This window comes from Aureobasidium namibiae, assembly GCF_000721765.1.
Source record: "Aureobasidium namibiae CBS 147.97 unplaced genomic scaffold scaffold_24, whole genome shotgun sequence".
In the NCBI taxonomy this organism is placed as follows: domain Eukaryota; kingdom Fungi; phylum Ascomycota; class Dothideomycetes; order Dothideales; family Saccotheciaceae; genus Aureobasidium; species Aureobasidium namibiae.
In genome coordinates, this window is record NW_013581185.1 from 257205 (window position 1) to 272238 (window position 15034).

The following is a 15034-nucleotide window of genomic DNA, read 5'->3' on the forward strand; positions in this document are numbered from 1 at the left end:
GGCGGTTCTGCGCGATGTTCTGGAAGGGGTAGGGCTGGGGGCAGAGATGGGTTCAGGCTCAAGCTGGAAGTCATCAAGACTTGGAAGGTCTTCATAGTTTGGGAGAGTGTCAAAGCCTGAGAGGTCGTCAAAGCTGGGGAAAGCGGGAGCATCAGAAGTCGGAGTGAAAGAGAAGCTAGAGTCCATGGGCATAGGCATAGGAGGCTGCATCATTGGCATCATTGACTGTTGATCGTAGAAGACAGGAGCGGGAACCAACATATAGCCAGGAGGAGCTTGATAACCGAAGTTGGGGTAAGGGTATTGAAACATGGGCATAGGCATAGGCATCATCATAGGAGGAGCAGCGAACTGATTCGTGTTGGTTGAGCCAAAGCTGTTGAAGCCAAGGCCAGAGTTGAAGAGACCAGTATCGGAGTCGAAGTCGAAGTCGAAGTCAGAGTCAGACGGAAGAGATAGACCAACGGAAGGGGTCGAGAAGTCAATGCCATCGGTAGGAATATCTGATGAAAGGTCAGCGGGGAAGTCCGAAATGTCAAAGTCGAGGTCCATGTCAAGTTCAAGATCAGGCAGACTAACAGTGAGCGAGTCCTGCTCGACAGTGGGAATGATCAGGTCCTCGAGAGAGAAGTTTTCAAGCAGCTCAGACATCCTGTTGGTTGTATTTCTGTTTCGAATTGGTGTTTTCGAAGATGTGTGAAAAGTGGTAACGAGATGTAGAGCTGCTGTGTTGTGTTGTTGTATGCGTGTGTGATCTTTGCATTGACAGGCGTATAACGGGGTTATGTACATTCTCACGTTGATCCCTGAACACAATCCATTTGTTTCTCGACAAAGAGCCGGACAATGGGCACCCTCGAAGATGAAAGAAGATCGTTGCTGGAGATTGTCTTGAACAAAGCCGTGATCGGATACATTGTGCTCGCCTCTTTGTCACTTGATCGTGTGAAATAGAGCAACAGTTGCGGAGCTGATGATCAAACCTATCTGTGGTTGAATAATTGAGTGCAGTTATGCGATGGCACGTCTCGAATTCACAAAGAGCACAGACGACTATGCAAGGTCCATAAATTTGTGCAAGACGGCTGCTGTGCCTCCATCTCAAAGCTTCCACGTCTCCAACTCCCAAAACACCGCAGCCTCTCTCTTGTAATCGCAACAATCAAGACCACGGAATAAAAATGAAGTTCGTTACTCTGACCGGTGCATTGGCACTCTTCGCCACCGCAGCTTCTGCTTTGGACAAACCTCTCAACATCCAAGTCGACACGGCCGTTGAATGTACCCGCAAGACTCAAGTTGGTGGGTGGAGGCGATCAATTCAGGATGAACGTACAGAACATACTGACAAAAGGCGCTCAATAGGTGACAAGATTGAAGTTCACTACCGCGGTACCCTCGAGGATGGTGGCAAGGAGTTCGATGCCAGCTACAACAGAGGCCAGCCTTTGAGCTTCCACGTTGGCAAGGGCCAGGTCATCAAGGGTTGGGACCAGGGCTGTGAGTATTGTTCATCTACCGACAGAGGATCTTAGTAATGTGATTTTAGTGCTCGACATGTGCCCCGGCGAGAAGCGCACATTGACCATCCAACCCGAGTGGGCCTACGGCAGCAGAGGCATGGGACCCATTCCCGCCAACAGCGTGCTAGGTATGAGGCATCGTAACAGATGTGAAGGCATGTATGCTAATAGATGGCAGTGTTCGAGACCGAGCTGGTCAGCATTGCCGGAGTCAAGAAGGACGAGCTCTAGAGGTCTAGACAATCTACAGTAATGACATGGTGCAGGTTCTCATGTCGTTTTGATATTTGTTCTCTATCTAGTCCTGGTTCATGGCTATGTCCTCCATGTTTTGCACGCCGGCCTCTAGTTCACGGATCCTCTGACCAATTCTCCTCTTGACTTCTTCTGCCAGATCCGTGTCGGCGCCTTCGACGATGCTTCTGTATGCTTCTTGAACTCTTGTCAACTCTTCTCTTGCGGCTTCGCGGTCGGCCTCGGCGTAGATTGTCTTGTTCTCGGTTTCCTCCATGGCCATCTCGAACTAGCCACAGTGTCAGCTCATGATTTGGAGTGCGAGATGTTGAATGAGTGATACCTCGTCTCTAGCGGTAGAGTATAGCTCAGTGATCTCCTCAATGGCCTCATCGGCGGCCGACTTTGTGCTCAGCCATCTGTTGAAGTTGTTCACATGCGACGCCGCGCGGATCTGAAGAGTGGTTGGCGCGAACCGAGGGCGTGACAGCGTGCCCAATGGCCTCGAGGTAGAGGTGGGCTTTTGGCGAACGAGAAGAGCAGCAGCTCGAGACAGTGCAGCGCGTGAGAACATGGTGTGATTTGTACGATACGGTCTTCTGGTGAGAGGTGTTTGTCTGTTGCTCTCATGACATCAGGGTGGTTTTTCGGAGGCCGGCCTTGGCGTCGCTGCATCCCCGCCTCCCTGTGCCGATTAATCAACTCTCTTCATTGTTGTCGACGGCAAACACCAAGTATAATTTCTAATGGCTGTCTGGGGCCTATCGCTGCTGATTCTGTCCTTGACATTTCTAATACACCGGCATCCACCAAACACATGGCGCCTATCATGGTCGCTCCTTCCGCCTCCCGACTCGAAACACATCAAGGCGACGCTCGAGGATTACGATGACAAGAAAAAGACTCGGGAAAAGCAGGGAATGGGCGAAGATACGACAACAGTCAAGGATGAATCAGAAGTCAAGGTAGAAGAGGAGGGCAGCGACGATCAAAAGACACCTCAAGCAAAACCCGCTGCTCCATCAATGGCCGTTCCTTCCTTTTCGCTCGACTCGTCAGATGCGCCGACTGCTCCTTCCTTCTCGCTGGACGCGCCAAAACCAGAAACTGCACCTTCCGTACCAGCAGCAGAACAAGGCCCAATGCTCCCACCGCCGAGAATCTCGCCCAAACCACAAACTGCACCCTCGTCGAGAGCACCAACAGCGCCCTCATCTCTCATGCCGCCACCCTCGTTCCCAGCGCCCAACTCTGCTCAACGCGCCTCTCAGTCTTCGTCTCTCATGCCCCCTCCCTCGCGGCCCACCCCCCGCTCGTCTCTCGGCGTACCCGCTATACCATCCAGACAACCACCACTCTCCTCGGCCGCCCAGGCCCGCGCCCCTCCACCACGCATAGATACACCCAAATCTTCTGGCAGCAAAGTAAAGCTCGCCCCTGGCTTTTCACCCCTCGACTGGGCTTCTCTAGCCGCATCAAAGAACCTCGCCAACGTTTCGTCGTTTACCCGCGTCACACCGTCGATGCTGGCGGAAAAGAATGGGAGAAAGGGGAATGATGCTTGGAGTGTGTACAATGGAAAAGTTTACAACATCACTCCCTATGCACCGTTTCATCCTGGTGGCAAAGGTGAATTGTTGAGGGCGGCGGGCAAGGACGGCACAAAGTTGTTTCTGGAGGTCCACCCTTGGGTCAATTGGGAGGGCATGCTGAATTCATGTTTGGTCGGTGTCATGGTTTCCGAGAGCGAAGATGAAGGTCTGGATGCCATGGATTGATTTGCTATAGCTTTTTCTTCTCCTTCTTGCCTGTTGATACCCCAGATACTAGAGGATCTTATAGACGCTTCCAATGATTGTTGAGTCGTTCCCTCCTCTCTGTCTTCTGCATGGTATCTACACTCGAGCTCCTGTTGGCATGTATTGCCTGTCGAAGAGAGAGTGATCGGTCGAGATCTGCATTTGGCGCGTCTGCTGGCTGTGCTTCTGCGCGTTGGGAAGCTGAGGGCTACCCTGTCAAAATATGCGCTTCGCATGGATGAGAACAGAAAGAAGCCCCAGTGTCGCAATCCCAGCTGCTGCGTCGATGTGATGTGCTCAACAAGCGACATACCGACGGAAGATCCATCGATCGTAGAACCTCGACCTTCGAGCTCGCAAGAGTTTGTGGCCGATGTGTCGTTCGCCCAGCTCATGCTGCGTTGAAGGTGTCGTTCAAATAATCCACAAACAAGTCCTTGATGCGATCTTTCGTCAGACTGTGCGTGCGATTCATCGTAATGAACTGCCTTCTCAACCTCTGCAACTGCGGCAATCCCAGGGTATTCGCAGGTAACTCAATCGCATTCTCCGCTCCCTCCACCACAACCTCACCACCACTTTCTCCTGAGTGATCTTTCTGCCAACTTGAAATTTGCGCAACGATATCAGATGTCATTTTGTCCAACTCGTACAGGTAATTTTGCTCGGTTGCTGGCGCAAGGACGGTAGCGGAGTTGGGTTTCACGGCTTTGACTTTGCCGCCGACGAGGGTGTCCCAGAGTTCTTCTAGCGGTGGTGTGGAGTCGTCGTAGGGAACGGTGTACAGAGGAGAGTCCCAGCGTGTCATGCCGTTGGGCTCTTCGTAGCGGAAGACGAGGTTTTCGAACAGCTCGGGTGCGTAGCCGCCTGTGCCTGCGTCGAGGGCTTGTTGGTTCAGTTCGCGACATTTGTCTACGGGTGTGCCGATGTGTACCTGTATCATCAATCATCAGCGTGTGTGTGGAAAGACAGAAGGAGAAGGGTAGCTTACCACACAACTCGGCGTCCGCTGAGCTTTCGCCTCACAGAACATCTGATAGCGAAAGCCCTTGATATAGTTCATGGAGTCGGCGATAACGATCGAATTGGCAGTCAAGTCTCTCTTGATCGCCGACGACAAGGTCGCTCTTGCATCTTTCTCGCTCCTTGCAGCAGCATAGACATCGCGGTCTAGCCCTAGGTTTTGGTCGTTCAAGTGATGGATCTTGAGCTTGGAGATGCGTGTGTCTTGTGACTCGAGTATCCTTTGCGAAAAGTATTCCTTTACTTGTTCGCTGCGGTGGGTTTTGCCGCTTGAGGGAAAGCCGGAGATGAGAATGAGCTGATGGCGAGTCGTCAGCGCGTGTGTTTACTGTCTAAGGGTGCCATGGTGAACTCACTGGCATGGCGGCGCTGTGTGTCTGTGTCTTTGCGACAATTCTTGGAGAGAAACCGGTATGACGACTCTGCCGGCGCGTTGATGGATCTACCTGCATTTATCCATGCTGCGGCAAACACCCTGGTCTGACCGACAACCACCTATATTCCCACTGACTAGATCACTCGACAAACCCTACGATGACCCGGGACACTTATACCAAGCAGATAAAATTAGACCTTCCTCGTAAATGGTTCCATAACCCGACAGATCGTATTCTGTGAGTTTTCTGGGCATCACCCCTCCTATGGGTGCGGTAGGCTTGTTCTGAGGAAAAATCAAGACAAATACTCATGCCACCCACATCTTGCTCGACTATGATCCGACCCAAGGAACAAGCTTCCCAACCGACAGCAGTGAGGCCAGTATATGGAGAGCTGTGACAGCTTGAGGGAGTGCCGTTCCTTTTCTACACATCTGATTCCTAGTCCAGATTCAGTCATTTCCAAATCAATACCACTATGATGGCTTTGCGAGTCCTTTGCCTCTATCTGGCTAGGTACCTTTACTAGCCTTATGATTCTCATCTCAGCCTCAGCTATCGACATCCCACCTCCTCCACCACCAACAGACATTTCTAACTCCACAGCCACCCTCTCCACAGTCGACGCTTCCCTTCTCATTTTACTCTCCAACCCCGACCCTGTCCTCGACAAACGCCAGGAACCCGAGGAGTCTGAGGAGCCCGAGGAGCACGAGATACCCACGAAGCCGAAGATGCATTGGAATAAACGTTGCGATCGCCTCAACCCAGGCAGACACAATTGTCCCTTGATGCAAGAGGCCTGCCACATGTTCTTCGAGCGAAATTGGAAACCTGGAGATCGCCAGAGGTTGAGATACGGACAGTTGTGCAGAATGTGGATCTGTGAGCAGACAATGGGTGATTGCTGCGAGAACGGCTGCACTTGGAAATGTTCGTAGCCCGCCTGATTGGTACCATCGAACCGCATTCCTCGTTCCGACAAAGAACGAGGAATGTGCAGCCACCTCTGGATCTTCGGCACAGCTCATTGTCCTCATCGGGCCGGAAACGGTACACACCTCTCTCGACGCTCTTTGTTGTGCAAATTTGGCAGCGTAACTGATCCGAAGGTCGAGATGCCGGTCTGGTTCTTTGAGCCCAGATTCTCAGAGTATCCTCACGCCCCACTAAATTCCTCTGTTTCCTGTCCTTTTGGCTACTCTGGTGTTTCAGAGAGATACAATCAGTTCAATCATGTCTGCAAACGCAAACCTACTCTCGCTACTTGGGAACATCACTCTCGACTCAGGGGGCTGCCCTCATCCATTCATCAGTGAGAGCTTACATCCTTATACCCAAGGCTGTAAGTCCATTCTCCTCACCCCTCAAGTAACAAAGTATACTGACTTGGCATCAACAGACATCGGCGGCCGCAACTGCGCAAAAAACCCCCTGGACTTCACCGGCAACGGCTCCAAATGCTGCGTCCCCTGTCCCCTCTCCGACTGGGTCAACTCGTCAAACTTCCCAGCTCTCGCCGACGGAGCAGCATGGGTAAACGTGGCAGGCTTCATCCTCTGCGGGTTTCTTCTTCTCTCATACTTGGTTCTTCCTGCTGCAACAACAAGACGCTCGTTTCTCAACATCGCATTGCTGGCTGGCATCATGATCATGGAGTTGGGCTTTATTGTGCCTCTGGGCCAGAAACCCGAACAGTGCTTCGATCCCGTCACGCCGAATGATATGAACAGCAGCAATTCTTGCGCTGCTACTGGAGGATTGGTGGTATTCGGCGGCATGTTGACGGTCTGCTGGATTGTTGTGCGCTCGGTGTTTATGCACCTTCAGATTTGCTGGGATATCGTGCCTGGCCGCGTCGCCATCATCGCTGCCAATATCGCTGCGTGGTCTGTTGCCATCGCGCTCACTGCAGCGGTGTTGGCTAAAGTGAGTGTGTCCTATCGCTTTGGCGGGTACTGCCACGTCAATGTCGGATCGACGTCGACCTACTGGGGCTGGATGATAGGATTCGGAGGTGTGGCATTGCTGCTTCAAGTCGCTACATTCGTCTACTGCGCAAAGGTATACCTCACAGCAGCCATGCACGGACGACAAGCGCCCTCAGGCAGCAACGCAACAAATTCAGTCAAATCAGCATCGTCCAAACGACAGGCGTGGACAGCAGTGCGAAGACTCAAGCAAGTTTTGCTGCTGCAATGGCGATCGCTTGCCATAGTCGCTCTGGCCATCTTCGTCATCGCATTCGTGTGTGTCATCTTCATCTTCCAGGTGGATGCGTACACCATGTCGACGTTTGCGAGTCCGACCAAAGTCATCCCTTGGGTGCTTTGTATACTCCAACAACGTAATACCGACGTTTGTCTGCCGAAGATCCAGAAGTTGATTCTGCCTCAATCCATGGCGGTGGCTGTCTTGTATGTGATTGCGTTTGTGGGTGTAGAGGCGTTTGTGCTGCTGTTCAAGCCGGAAATCGTGAGAGCGTGGGGGAGGTTCTTGAAGTCGCCGTTTGATGGACAGAGGAACAACAGCGCTAGTTCTTCGAACCCGAGTTGGGTGGAGAGACCGCCGAGGTTTGCGATTGATAGGGGCAGTATGGTTGCTGTGGATACGCCTGAAGGGCAGGAGAGCGAGCGTATGGTGGAAAGACAGGATTCTGTTGTCAGTGAAGGAGACGTTGAAGAGCACGCGCAGTCGGAAAGCAGAAGACGGCAGGAGGTGGAAAAGCAGTATCATGATATTTGAGATGTGTTCGTAAAGGAAAAGAAAAAGGGTATATATATACAATAATGGATCTTGTTTAATCAAGATCAGGGAACTTTCTCAAAAAGTGAGAGGGACACTCGTAGCCGCCGGGGTTGACGTCCAGGTACTTTTGGTGGTAGGCTTCTGCGTCCCACCACTCGCCGGCTGGCAGGATCTCAGTAGCAATCTTGCCTTGCTTCCACCACTGCTCTTGGACTTTGTTGGTGACTTCTCTTGCGATCTTGTCTTGGGAGTCGTTGTGGGTGAAGATGCCGCTGCGGTATTGGGTGCCGACGTCGGGCCCCTGACGGTCTTCGGTGGTGGGGTCATGCATGCGGTAGAAGAATTCGAGGAGCTTCTGGTATGAAACCTTGTCGGGGTTGTAGTAGATCTGGAGTGCTTCGGCGTCTATGAGATCTTGTTAGTCGCTCATGCCTGCAAAGCGCAGAGGTTGTCAAGACTCACGGCCGGTTCTTCCAGTGCAGACAGCGCGGTAGCTGGGATCCTGAGTATTGCCACCGATGTAGCCGACACGAGCATCCAGAACAGCGTCCTTGGGGAAGTGGTGGCGGTACATGTGCTCGACTCCCCAGAAACATCCGGCTGCGACTGTTGCCTTCTCGGTGCCTTCAGGGACAGATACGGCGCCAGGTCCTTCAGGTCCAAAGCGCATGGTTGAAGATGTGAAGGGGCGCGACAGGCGAGCGAAGAGCGAGTTCATGATGGGTGGTGTGACGATCGCGATGGCGATGAGGATGACAAGTGTGAGTGGTTTCGTGGTTGCGGTAGAGTCCTGGAGTATGAGTTGGCAGGTACGAAGATGCGTGGGTGTTATAGACGGCAGGAGCGAGCTTCGATATGCGCTGGACCTTCCAGAATTGTTCTCGCGCGCTGCTTAGCTAATTGCCCCATGAGCTCGTCATGGACAGGGACCCTTGGTTGCCACTTGCGCCGACACCTCCGACCTGCCCCTCGCCTTCCGCCTTCCTCTTGGCACCGGCTCCCTGAGTCATGCTTGAAAGTCTTAAGTTATGAAGACGTCATCTCATGAATTATGCATCTATCTGATATGTACAAACCAAACACCCTTCCGAACGTCCTGAATTACTTGGCAAATCTACACCCGACGCGTCGACCTTTCCACCACGTTTCCTCCAACTCGACTACATTACAGCCTGCTCAGGCATGATGTCTATCAAACTCGGTATCTCAGGCATCGGCGGCACAGAGGTGTCAAACGAATTGACCTCTTGATCCCCAACATCTCCCGTCGCAGGAGTGGGTGGAATCGTATCGAGCGCAGTGTGTCTCCATCCCTGTCCGCTGGGCAGAGATGTGGGACAAGCAAATGACACACTGTTGCGGAAGCTGTTGCGTGCATTGTCGTCAAACTGCAAGGACGATGATCTGACATGATGCCCTTGGGTGGAGAATGACCCAGAACGACTGCCTGGTAGAGAGCCAGCAGACGAACGACCGCCTGATGCTGGGGCTGATCCAAAGGCATTCGAGAAGCGACGGAACATTGTCCCAGAGAAGCTCGATGAACGCGACGAGGCGCCCACGGTAGGAGACTCGGGCTCAACCTCGCCGCTCATCAGGCTGAAGACTCCTTTCAAAGCCGACACACTGTGTCCGACACTGGTTTTGACCTCGTTCCAGCTTTCCTCGAGGCGAATGAAATCGTGCATATTGCTCTCTAGTGCCGAGAGGTGCTTCAAGACAGTCTCAATGCTGTCAGCGATGATGGTCGTACCGGTGATCCAGACGGCTGCAGCGGTATCCTGGACACTGCTCGGCTGCTGTTGGACGAGAGCGATGGCTGAGGACGTGGCCTTGTCAATTGCGTGGTCTGCCATTTGCTTCTGCATCTGGACGTCAACAAACACCTTGCTCTTCTCGTCGCACTCGCCATTAGCAGCGTGAGACTCGTGGAGATAAGTCTTGAGACTGTTGTAGGCATTCTTGAATGCGTCTTCGTGAACGTGAGCGATGGAGGCGTTCAGATCATCCAGACCGGAGAGCACACTATCAGCGTCATCTCCAAGAGTGGCCGACAGTGTAGCAACGTGGTTGGTGTTGTCAAACAGAGCTTGAGCCTGAAGAGTCTTGAAAAAGGTAAAGTCGCCAGAACGGTGGGCCGCGTGCAGGTTGTGGCGGACAAGCGCGATGCGCTGCTGCCAGTGCAATGTCTTGTTCATGTCGAGGATGATTTCGAATTCTGCCAGCTTGTTTGCTATCTCTGTCTGGAGGCGTGGGTTTGTGCTGAAGTCGCAATATTTCCAAAACGCAAAAGTATGTATGTACAAGGCGAAGAAGAAAGACAATAACGTCCTGGCGTGGTTGCAAAAGATGCTTGAGAGATAGACAGAGGATATGCAGCAACATTTGCTCTGACTTATACCATTTTTCCAGCCGGCACACCACGGCTGAGATGTTGTCGGTGGCTGCGCGGAAGTCTTTTGTTCATCGGCCTCAACGACGTACGTCAAGCCGGTTCCGACTAGCTGGTTCATGGAATCTCCGATGACATCTGGTGCGATAGCTTGAACAAGCATGTATAGGGTTTGTGGTCAAGAATATCCTTTGTGTCGTAGCTGTTTGCGGTGCTGACCTCGGGCTTGATCAGGTCTTCGCGAGGGCGCCATTTTCAGGACGGGGTAGCCTGAAAGGATACCTGCGCTTCATCTTGCCAAAGTAGTCGTAAAGACGTTGGTGCACGACCACTGATGACCATCAGATGGGACAATGCTGCCTTTATTTTGTGGGAAACTGCTACCATAGCCAGTCATATTCCTTCCCGATTTTCGGCATGCCGATTGCGCTTTCGGTTGTAGCTGCCATCCGAGGTTCCATGCTGTCGCATTTCAGCGCCTTTGCCAGCCCCTTGGTACCCATCACCTGGCTAAGAGTCACCGCCTCATGAACACACAGACAAGCACTCCTGTAATCATTGCTATCGATTCCACAGCGCTATACCTTGGCTCATGGGACACCTGGGGATCCGTTTGGCATACGCATGTGAACGCGTACTTCGCTTCCAATCCCTGGCACCTGCAAAGAAGCATATCTTTCATTGATAGATCGGGCGACCACACCCTTGTGCATCGGCACCATCGTAAAAAAAGAATCGAGCGTGATGTTTTACGCGACTATGCATTTAGATGGTGAGAAGAGACACTGACAACCTCAGACGAAATTCGTATCCCATGGCGAGGTGAGTCAATGGGAAGAGCAATGACTGACGAAATGTTGTTACTGGGGATACCACGTCTGTATATCCTGTCGAAACCATACAAACAATAGATTGAACCACACTCCCGTCACGATTAAATTCCCAGCCGCGCCCACCTTTGTACATGGTTGAATGCAGTTGACATATTCGACATTGGCGGCGCTGCGTTCATACAAAGAATGTTGCCGAAAGCGGACGCCTCCACCTCTCAATAGGATTACCACCATCTTAACACGCCCTTTCACGATCACAATAGCAGTCTTTCTATATATGCCAATCGGAAGCACTGCTTGATTCGCCCCGCAATAACCAAAACAATGCGTTTCTCAATTCTGACCATCACCGCTGCAGCAGCTGCTGCAGTGGGAACACAGGCCATCAAGACTGCTGGTAAGTCGGGTCATCTCATATCTGTCGACCAGAATGCTGACCGCATCACAGAGGTCCCTGGCTACGAACCTGTACCCAAAGCTGCTATCAACAAGTACGATCACCATGTACCCGGGCCTGTCGCTGACTTTGCAACTGGCCCTTTCGAGCCATCGTACATGCCCGAAGAAGACTTGAAATTGCACGCTCGCAGCGTGGCTTCGGCTGTGACAACTGCTCAACCCACTTCTGCCGCTGACGAACCTGCTGACGGCAGCTACGAGGCCTTCGTCGAGTGGATGGAATCTCGCATCGGCCGGGAAGCCACTGAAACCCCCGAGAGCAGCCATATTGCCCGCAGCGTGGCTCCTTCGTCAAGCACAAAAGCCCAAGTCCCAGACAGACCGACTGACGACACTTATGAGGCTTTCAAGCACTGGATGGAGGCTCTCTATCCTGGAGAGGTCTCTGAAGAGACCAAGCAGAAGCTTCACGCTCGTGGTACTTCAACACCAGCCGGACATGCCACGACTTCCACGCATGTCACTACAGCAACAGCTGGTCCCGCCGACGGTAGTTATGAGGCATTCAAGCATTGGATGAAGACTCGGTTTCCTCAAGGTTTCTCTCAAGAAGAGGAACATAAGATGCTCGCTCGCTCCGCCAATGAGCATGATGACTACCCTTCCGAGGAGTTCCGCGAGCTCAACGCCAGATCTGCTGAGGATCATGTGCAACAGGAGCTCGAGTGGATTCAATACTGGCCCAAAGAAGAGGATGAGCACCTGCATGCTAGGTCGACTGATGATGTTCCATATGATCACGAGTACGAATCTGAACATGTCGAAGCTCGTTCCGAAGCAGAGGGCGATTACTCTTACGAAGGATCTTTCGAAGAATTCCTTGCTCGCCAGGGTATCAACCCCAAAGAGTTTGCCCAGCAAAGCGCCTCTACCGAGTCGCATGAAGAGGACCCCCAGCCTCAGGCACCAGTCGAATCAGCTCCTCAAGTCTCAGAAATTCCCGCCACGCCAGCTGCTGCTCCCACTCCCAAGCCTACTTTTGCAGAAACATCATCAGCAATCACTTCCACCTCTGCATTGCAGTGGACTGGAGAGACCGCCACAACCTCGTCCGGCTCTGCCACCGCCAATGCTCAAGCACGCTCTGTGAGTTCCCACTACCGTTTCCGTCATCACTCAGCACATGCGTCGGACAGTGGTACGGTAACTGCATCCTCTGCAACCAGCTCTACCACTACAAGTCGCAAGAGATTTTTCAACCTTCCCTGGTAGCTAAGTGGTGGGAGTGATGTTGTAAAGAGAAGATGCTGACTGTTTTATGAGATCTTCCAAGGGTAGAGACACTGCTTGTTCATAAATTGAAACTTTTTCCTATGTAACACGAACCAAATATCATGCATTTTTGTTCTACATCTTTCCACTTTCTTCTCTTCTCCGTGCCACACAAGAGCTGACTTGAATTGGTCAATGGTCGTGTTTAGCCTTGCTAAACAAAGGCTCATACATACAGAACACACATCTCAATGAGAATCATGTGTGAGATATCGGGCGCCTGACGCGTATCTTTCGCCCCAACAGTCCTTATACGGCTCATTCAATGGAGTTATTAGCCGCCGTTGCTCACTTGTCCTATAGCACAATATACTCACACTCCATCCTCAGGACTGGAACGCCCTACGCCTGTGAGGGTGGCGGATATTTCATTGTAGTGTTCAGAGGTTCCGTAGAATAGTCGCTTCGTCTTGCTCCATAGGCCCTTTGTCACCCAAGTCTGGACGCGTCTCCGACCGCAAACGTCCATTTCGAACAGTTCGTGCTCGACTTTAGGACCAAAGGACGAATGCCCCACAAGGGAAACAAACACCCTGACTGGTAAAGCCACATCCTTCACTTTGTGCCGATCATTGCTGCAATCAGCCGCATAAATAGATTCCTCGTCCCCAGTATCTGGGTCTTTTATTCCTCACAGGAGTTCAATCTCATTGTGAAAGCACTTCTTCGACGGACGAGGTCATTGTACATATTTCTCTTCTCTTCGGCCGTCATCGTTATCAAATTGCACATATCGCATCCCTTCATCCCTCGTTTCCCCCCCTACGCCGCTTCGACAAAACAGAACAACATGCACCTTTCCAGCATCTTGTTCGGTCTCGCCAGCCTCCTGGTCTCGGCCAGCGCCAAACCCGCAAATGGCACTGTTTACAAGCACTTTGATTGCGGTGTCGACATCAGCCGCGCCAGTGAGCACTTCAACAACACCGTGCGCCTGATGCACCAGGGTGTCTTCAAGGCACACAGCGGAACCCAGATCGCCGGTCTCACTGTGCGCGCCGACGCAAAGAACCCCATCATCGTCGACTTTGCCATGCACATCATCACCACAACCGCAAAGGCTGGCACCATCACCCAAGCCATGGCCGACAACCAGCTCGCCGTGATGAACAAGGCCTACGCCCCCAGCAATGTCCAGTTCAACCGCATTGCGACCACTTTCACCGTCAACGACGCCTGGGCCGTTGGTCAATCTGCCGATGCCACCGCCATGAAGAACGCCCTCCGCAATGGCACATACCGCACTCTGAACATCTACTTCATGACCGACCTGACCGGCAGCATCCTCGGCACGTGCAGTCTCCCCACCGACATTGGTCCCGGCACTCCAGCCCCCAGCACCTACAACAGCGACGGCTGCATGATCCAAGCCAACACCATGCCCGGCGGCAACGTCTACGGCTTCAACCTGGGCATGACCACCGTCCACGAGACCGGCCACTGGATGGGTCTGCTGCACACTTTCGAAGGCTACGCCTGCACAGGCAACGGCGACTTCGTCAGCGACACACCCATGCAGAGCACCAGCACTGATGGATGTCCTTCAAAGCCTCCCAAGGACAGCTGTCCCTCAGTCGCTGGTGTTGATCCCATCCACAACTACATGGATTACTCCGACGACTCGTGCTACACTGGCTTCACCGCCGGCCAGACCAAGAGAATGTCAAACATGTGGTCGACCTACAGAATCGGTCGCTGATACCATTCGGATGTTGAGATGACGGAAACAGTGTTTATGCTTGAAGGGCCACACGACTGCGTGCAGAAAGAGCCATCTCGTTTCTTCTTCTGTGAATAGCTTACTTTTTTTCTTTCTCTTCTTGATAGCTGCGAACGAATGCATGACAAACGGGCGTTTGTTTTCTCTTTGCTCTTCTTCTTTTGTGCAATTTACTGGAATGTTGCGGTTGTAGAGCGGAAACAAAGCAAGGCACGCTATCAAGAAACGTGGACGTAGCGTGACAGGAGGAATGTAAAATGTGACAGCTCCGACACTTACTTGAAGCAGTAACATTAATTCTCACAATGCAGTCATGAAATGTCTCGTCTCCCAGAAATGTGATTTCTCACCCTTCCCGATGGTCTCCCTGTCTGCATAGCTGCGTTTGTATTGGACCAATTGTGAAGTCGCAGCCATCGATCGCCGTACTCGAGGATGTGGATGTCTTGGGTTACTTTGTAGCTGACTTGCGGGGAGGATGGATATATCATCTGGGTGTGTTTCGTGCGGATTGCAGTGTCAGACGTACCTCTAGATATTGACCGAAGGTTCTACCGTCTTTCAATCCAGAGACCCGCGTCTGTGGTCCTCCTTTTGTCGTATCGACTGCAATTCTCCCCAGAATCGTCGTACTTTTCGATGAGACATACATAC

The 15034-nt window shown here is 52.3% G+C and overlaps 9 protein-coding genes across 9 annotated transcripts; 5 read left to right on the forward strand and 4 right to left on the reverse strand.

Moving 5' to 3' along the window:
• Positions 1-1181: 1181 nt before the first annotated feature.
• On the forward strand, positions 1182-1754 carry M436DRAFT_57410 (uncharacterized protein; the record flags this gene model as incomplete). The annotated part of the gene is made up of 4 exons (XM_013567551.1): positions 1182-1302; positions 1366-1500; positions 1550-1651; positions 1702-1754. 4 exons carry the CDS (start codon positions 1182-1184, stop codon positions 1752-1754), a joined length of 411 nt encoding a protein of 136 aa, XP_013423005.1.
• Positions 1755-1833: 79 nt separating this feature from the next.
• Positions 1834-2154, reverse strand: M436DRAFT_12987 (uncharacterized protein; the record flags this gene model as incomplete). Its single annotated transcript, XM_013567536.1, has 2 exons — positions 1834-2046; positions 2101-2154. Coding segments are annotated over 2 exons (267 nt in total), but the record flags the coding sequence as incomplete, so codon positions are not given.
• Positions 2155-2503: 349 nt separating this feature from the next.
• Positions 2504-3535, forward strand: M436DRAFT_67813 (uncharacterized protein; the record flags this gene model as incomplete). Its single annotated transcript, XM_013567610.1, has 1 exon — positions 2504-3535. The coding sequence occupies one exon, from the start codon at positions 2504-2506 to the stop codon at positions 3533-3535; it is 1032 nt and encodes a 343-aa protein (XP_013423064.1).
• Positions 3536-3947: 412 nt separating this feature from the next.
• On the reverse strand, positions 3948-4941 carry M436DRAFT_86062 (chromatin associated protein KTI12; the record flags this gene model as incomplete). Its single annotated transcript, XM_013567645.1, has 3 exons — positions 3948-4490; positions 4548-4877; positions 4936-4941. 3 exons carry the CDS (start codon positions 4939-4941, stop codon positions 3948-3950), a joined length of 879 nt encoding a protein of 292 aa, XP_013423099.1.
• A 1290-nt stretch (positions 4942-6231) lies between these two features.
• Positions 6232-7467, forward strand: M436DRAFT_10203 (uncharacterized protein; the record flags this gene model as incomplete). The annotated part of the gene is made up of 2 exons (XM_013567534.1): positions 6232-6301; positions 6359-7467. Coding segments are annotated over 2 exons (1179 nt in total), but the record flags the coding sequence as incomplete, so codon positions are not given.
• Positions 7468-7756: 289 nt separating this feature from the next.
• On the reverse strand, positions 7757-8422 carry M436DRAFT_57483 (PMSR-domain-containing protein; the record flags this gene model as incomplete). Its single annotated transcript, XM_013567566.1, has 2 exons — positions 7757-8109; positions 8167-8422. The coding sequence occupies 2 exons, from the start codon at positions 8420-8422 to the stop codon at positions 7757-7759; spliced, it is 609 nt and encodes a 202-aa protein (XP_013423020.1).
• A 442-nt stretch (positions 8423-8864) lies between these two features.
• On the reverse strand, positions 8865-9902 carry M436DRAFT_76622 (uncharacterized protein; the record flags this gene model as incomplete). Its single annotated transcript, XM_013567646.1, has 1 exon — positions 8865-9902. The coding sequence occupies one exon, from the start codon at positions 9900-9902 to the stop codon at positions 8865-8867; it is 1038 nt and encodes a 345-aa protein (XP_013423100.1).
• Positions 9903-11253: 1351 nt separating this feature from the next.
• On the forward strand, positions 11254-12617 carry M436DRAFT_67818 (uncharacterized protein; the record flags this gene model as incomplete). Its single annotated transcript, XM_013567611.1, has 3 exons — positions 11254-11326; positions 11378-12474; positions 12525-12617. The coding sequence occupies 3 exons, from the start codon at positions 11254-11256 to the stop codon at positions 12615-12617; spliced, it is 1263 nt and encodes a 420-aa protein (XP_013423065.1).
• An 833-nt stretch (positions 12618-13450) lies between these two features.
• Positions 13451-14359, forward strand: M436DRAFT_57481 (uncharacterized protein; the record flags this gene model as incomplete). The annotated part of the gene is made up of 1 exon (XM_013567565.1): positions 13451-14359. One exon carries the CDS (start codon positions 13451-13453, stop codon positions 14357-14359), a length of 909 nt encoding a protein of 302 aa, XP_013423019.1.
• Between the last annotated feature and the right edge of the window lie 675 nt (positions 14360-15034).